At 48.1% G+C, this 5,873-nt stretch overlaps 1 protein-coding gene across 1 annotated transcript in view; it reads left to right on the top strand.

Moving 5' to 3' along the window:
* Positions 1–5,873, top strand: part of CLNK (cytokine dependent hematopoietic cell linker) — a 106,403-nt gene that overhangs the window by 34,368 nt on the left and 66,162 nt on the right. Inside the window, exon 4 of the mRNA XM_023536621.1 lies at positions 1,654–1,682. Coding sequence (XP_023392389.1) covers positions 1,654–1,682 — 29 coding nt within the window. The remainder of the gene's footprint in view (positions 1–1,653; positions 1,683–5,873) is intronic.

Raw genomic sequence — 5,873 nt, 5'->3', positions numbered from 1 at the left:
CAGGCCTGCGAGCCGCCTGCTGTCACTGCCACGCCCACAGGGAGCTCCCTGCACAGTCGTGCGCACACACGCATCATCCCCGGTCTGCAGGTCTGGGGACCCTCGAAGCCAACGTCTCAGGGCTGAGGCCATGTGTGTGTTGAAAGCATCAAGACAGAGTCTCAGGCCTCCAATCAATCACTGGCTCCTTCTCGCTGATCGTTATAACTTCTGCAGAATCTCAGGCAACTGGACAGGGTACTGGTGGGGAAGGGTGCAGCGGGGTAACCGCCAGGGCTCTGAGTGGCCAGTGCCTGCAGGTCCCAGCTAGGCCGGCCGGGGTTCAGGGTCAGGCGGGCTGGCGTCAAGCCCCTCGCTCTCTGTGGAGCTGGGCAGGCTATGGGCTCTCTGGACCCCTGGTTCCTCACCTATAAACTGGCAGCACACCAGCTTACGGGGTCATCTTGTGTTATTACAACAGTGAACAGAAGGCAGCAGCCTGAGCTGCAAGGTGGACTCGTGGGCTGCGGTCTCCTGGTTACTGATACTTCCCGGCTTAACTGTTCTGCGCCCAGTGTCCCTGCCACCAACCAGGCCTCATAAATATTTACACCTGGCATGTGTTGCGATGCTCAATTAATTGCCCCTGTGACGCACTCTGAGAGCCTCAGAGGAGAGGTGACGGCAGAGCCGGGGTTCTTAAAGGCACAAACGAGGCGGCTGGAGAAGCGACGTCTTCCAGAGCGTTCCATAGCCTGGGGCTTCAGATCGGTGCCCCACATCGGGGAAAAGGTGCTTCCAGAAGCACACTGTCCAGGGGGGAGTGTGGGGGGCGGGCAGGACCTCACCGGGAGATGACAAAGACGTGTACGGATAGCTTATCACAGAAAAAATGCCAATGGTCCAAAACCATTTTAAAAAAAAAAAAAAAACAGTAAGAATTACTCGATCTCATTCACCATCAAGGAAGTGAGACCGAAAATCAGGGATCAGGTGCCAAGTAGGCAAAGTCGGTCTACAGGATGGATTTATGGTCGTGAGACACAGAGAGACGGTCCCTGCCCCTCTGTGCTTTGGGATATAAATTGATGCAGCTCCTCCAGAAGGCAACTGGGTGCCAGGCAACCAGGGGTCAGAAGGCCCACGTGACCAACCCCTTCATTGCACCTGATGGCATCTCTCCATGGAAATATTCACAATGAGGTTAAAAACGCAAGCATAGATGCTCGTTGCAACATGATCAACAAAAGTCAAAACCAGCCAGGACCTAAACGCCCCCTCCAAAAATCATACAGCCGATATCTGTGTTTTTGAATAACAATTTAAAATATATGTTTTTAACATCAAGATCCTACACTTCTTTTATGTTACGTTTGCACATGTATAGTGAAACATACGCGCACATCCTCATTCACGCGGGCACGCGTGACAAGGACATTTGCCAAAATGTCACCGTGGTGTTGACAGTTACTTCCCCCACGTGCATCCCTCTATTTCCTGTATTCTCTGTCATGAGATGTCACTTCAGGTCTTTGTATTTAGAACAGTGTAAACATCAGGCAACCGTTCCGCAGGCTGGTCTGTGAAATGGCCTTTGACGGCCACCCACGCCTTTCGGGGTGGTCTGTGAACTACGTGCAGCTGCCACTCACCTCGGCTCTCTTCTCTCCCTAGGTCATGGCCTCACATCAACAGTGGCACAGGTGAGTCTGGCGCCCTCGGTCACCTGAGCGGCGGGAACGTCAGCGTGGAGCTGTGAGACCCTTCTTTCTGTCCTTTTCTTTCTTTGGTAAAACGTGTTGGAAATGGCATGGGCTACTTATGGTCTTTCCCTCGGGTTTCTCCCAGGGGACAGCCTGGCCTGTGACTTCCATGAGTGATGGGAGCTGGCAGACCGGGTGCAAATCCTGGCTCTCCACTCATTAGGTGGGTGGCTCGGGATGAAGCACAGATTCCTCTGGGCCTCGGTCCCTTCGTCTGTAAAATGGGTAGAATCCGCCTACGAGCCAGTGGTGTGGCCACCCACCGGTGCTTGCTCGGCTCCGCCCTGCGTAGTCTGTGTTGAGTGGGTGGATGGGCCAGAAACCACACTTTATGCTTCTCCTGCCTCTCATCTCGATACTGGACATTCAGACGGAGCCCCTTCCAGGGCGACTAACGGGACGTGCTGTTCATCTTGGAGCATGATCATTTCAGGGAAAGCGCCATAGAATTTCTCTAGAAAACCGGCGTTGGCTAGAAATGACAGCCGGAACGAGACGGAAAAAGAGAAAAATGGGCGAGGGGAAGTGTGCGAAGCGTCGGGAGTGAGGTAACCAGCAAACGAATTCAAAAGGTTGTTCGTAGCACATGCTGGAGCATTTAACCAGCCTGCCCCACATAGCAGCGAGGAGGGTGGGGAAAAGCAAGATAAAAATTGCAAGTATGACTCTAAATAAGAAAGAGCATCTGGCTCTGATCCCCCTACAGGACAAGTTTGTGTCACACGCTTCCCAGCCAGGCCCGAATCGTGTTCTCTCAAGCGGACGCTCCCATATTGTACTAGATTCTTTGGTCTCAAGTACACGCCCACCGCCTGCTTGCCACCTCTCAGCGCAGCCCGCCATCCGCTTTTGAGTCCTGGGGGGCATTGCCTGGGAATGCAGTTGCTGTGGCTGGTGAATTATAAACCCCTCCTCCTTCAACCTGGCTCTCACCTTTGTTAAGACAGAGAGAAAAAAACTAACAGGTGTTCCATTTCATTAACGACATCCTAGAGACACAAGCAGGGAAAAGAAAACAAAATAAGGCCCCCCAAAAAGTCCACCGAGATCCAGCCGCCCAGGCCGGCCCCACATACTCGTGTCTATACCCGACCAGAAACAGCCAGCAGCAAAGCACAGCGCCCACCTGTGCAAGCTCACAGCCACGACCAGCGTCTGCCCGACTAACAGCGCTGACGTGATCAAGGAGGCACGTGATGGTTGACGTGAGGCTGCTCATCACAGCGACACTTACAACGCTCCTAGACACCGCTAAGTCATCCGCGGCTTTTTGCCACGGGATTCGTTGAAAATACGCCAAGGCGTCCATGAGAGAATAGTAGGCGGCCATTAAAACTGATGTGGAAGCCGATTCACTGGCATGAATACGCTACAGCATGCACATCCGTGAGAGAGCAGGCGGGAAAAAACAGTGTGACATGGCGTGAGCCTGCGTACATACACATGCATACATGTATCACACGTGGGTGTGCGTGTGAGTGATTTAACTGTAATCGAAACTTACGGTGGTGGTCTTGGTATGGAGACATTCTGGTGATTTTTATGTTGGTTTTTCTTTGGCTCATCTGTATTTATTAGCACATATTTTTATATGCTGAAAACAATATATCCAAAAAAAAAATATTCCAACCAGGAGAAGATAGCTCCGTACTCAAACCTGACAATCTGTCAATACCAGTACCTTCTGTGAGGCTGATATGCAGAGAACAGTGTCACAATTTTCTGTAAAATAAACTCAGGAGTTTTTCCCCTTCCACTGAATAAAGAGGGAAATTGGATGAGATAGCCCTATTTAGAACGTGTCACCATACACAATTAAAAATCCAGATAATGGTCTATATATTGGTTGATTCAATTGCACAGACGAGAAATTTCATTTTGTCCTGAAACACTTGTTTTTTCTTTGCGGGGGAAGGGTTAGTTTTCTAAGAGAAGAAGTCTTGAAGGTTGATTTTTCCCACCTTTAAAAGAAAAATTATTATGGATTTCAGAGCTAGAGGATGGCAGGTACGGAATGTGTGGGCAGCTGGCGCCCCCTGCTGGCCCTTTCTAGATTTTGCAACACCTGCATTGATTAAGCAGAGGCTGGCTCTCTGAAAGACGCTGGGGAAATGGGTGGAAAAAAAAAACAAATTGAAAAGTTGACCGTTGAACTGCTGAGCATAGGTGTTCACCCCATTCCTGTAAGAACAAACCGGGATTTCGAATTATCCAAGAATGGTAAACCCAAGGATTAATAACTGTCTTCAAAATTCAGCGCCTATCCGAATCACGACCATTAAAACCACATCTTCTTGAGCCCACCCCAGGGTTTATGCGTTGGCAGGCCTATAGTAAGAGCCAGGAATCTCTACTTTTAACAAAGTAATTCCAGTTCAGGTAGTTCTAGGCAATCTTTTGAAAATCACTGGCTGAAGCCAAAAAACAAGGCTGTGCCCCCAAGAAGCTTCCATCTATTATCTGAACGATGGCTGTCGCAGAATGCACCCTGCGAATTTCTGCAGACCCCCGAGACACGGCACGGCAGGCAGCTGCCTTACCTCTCACCTCTCATTCATTCATCCATCCGCACATGCAAGCGACTGTGGCAGTTCTTTGTGTGACAGATGCCACAACCAGCTCTGGGCCAAGGTTTTTAAATAAGAAAATGAACTCGTCTGAGATTCTAAGAACATGCTTTACAGGAGAAGAAATTAGGAGCTAGAGAAGGGAATTGAATTTCCCAGGAAAGACCTGTTCTCCGGGCTCACCCAAAAATGTGTTCCATGTGGCTATTTCTGCGTATTTGGACAACCTGTGCTTGAAATGTAGAACTCATAATCTTCACGTGAGGAGTCTGTGGTTCAGCAAATAAAACTGAACAGAGCTAGATGACTGAGCTGGTAGATGTTAGATATAGATAGATAGAAAGATAGATAGATTAGATAGATAGATAGATAGATAGATAGATAGATAGATAGATAGATAGATAGATAGATAGACAGATAGAGATAGATAGATAGATGACAGAATATACATAATATATAATACGATAGGTATATATAGCATACATATGCTGCCTGTGTGTATGTGCGTGTATATTCCACCTCTATTTCTCTTTCTTTTCCTTTCTACTTTCCTCTTTTCTTCCCTCTTCCTTCTCTTCTTCCCAAATACAAGTCATATAGTCAAGGCTCATTGGACGTCATAATCCTTTACTCAGTGAGAGTAAAAATGAATCCCAAGAAGTTTGCTCCTGCCTTTCCGATAGCCCCAGATCCATGCCACACAAGATGGTCTGAAGTTTGAAACCCACCAGGGCACAGAGTGTGGACTATCCTATGTCTCATCTTAGTGACAGGAAGGGCAGGCTGATGCTCTGTCCCCAAATACCACCGATTTCCTAAAAGATAAAAACTAAGAAAGTCAGCACACATAGAGGAAAACCCTGGGCCTGTCTAGAGGCCAGAATTTGAATACTGGTGCTCTCATGACACCAGTGAGCCCCAGGGCCTGAATGAGAAAAATGGAAGGACGTTAACATACATAAGGCCCTAGTTTGTACTGGGCATTTTATAAATGTGTGTAACGTAGCCACGGGAAAGCAATTTATTATATTCACCGGATAGGTGAACAGAGCCCAAGAGATGCTAGAAAACTTGTAAAGAAATCAGCAGAACAGAACCTTAGCCCGTCACGATACACTTGGTGTTGTGTGCCAAACATTTTTGGCCTCGGCGTATTTCGTCTTTAAAATGAGAAGGTCAACCAGATGCTGGCGGCCACTGAAGCCTGGAGCCCCACAGCCGGAAGGGAGCCCAGCTGAAGGAACCCATGTGAAGAAGTGACAGGTGCGTGTCAACAGAGTTGAGTGTTCAAAAGGACACATGTTTTAAAATGAACACTCAATAATGAACACATTCCAACTATGGATCTGAAAACAGAGAATATGGGTCTGGATTGAGTGAAAAGGTTTGATCACAAAGTTGAACTTGAGAAGAAATGAAACCCAGAACTCAGCAAGTTGTTAGTGGGGCACTGAGCTGGGGAGTTACTTTTTTAAAAACTTCTCAACGGCTCTTTGGGGTAGATAGTATTCTTCCCATTGTACAAGTTAATATTAGTTAACCGAGGCTTATAAGCTTGCCTGAA

Source organism: Pteropus vampyrus, unplaced genomic scaffold (genome assembly GCF_000151845.1).
Source record: "Pteropus vampyrus isolate Shadow unplaced genomic scaffold, Pvam_2.0 Scaffold163, whole genome shotgun sequence".
NCBI classification, from domain to species: Eukaryota; Metazoa; Chordata; class Mammalia; order Chiroptera; family Pteropodidae; genus Pteropus; species Pteropus vampyrus.
Note: the sequence above shows the minus strand (reverse complement) of the source record. Positions and strands in the feature narration are given on the sequence as shown.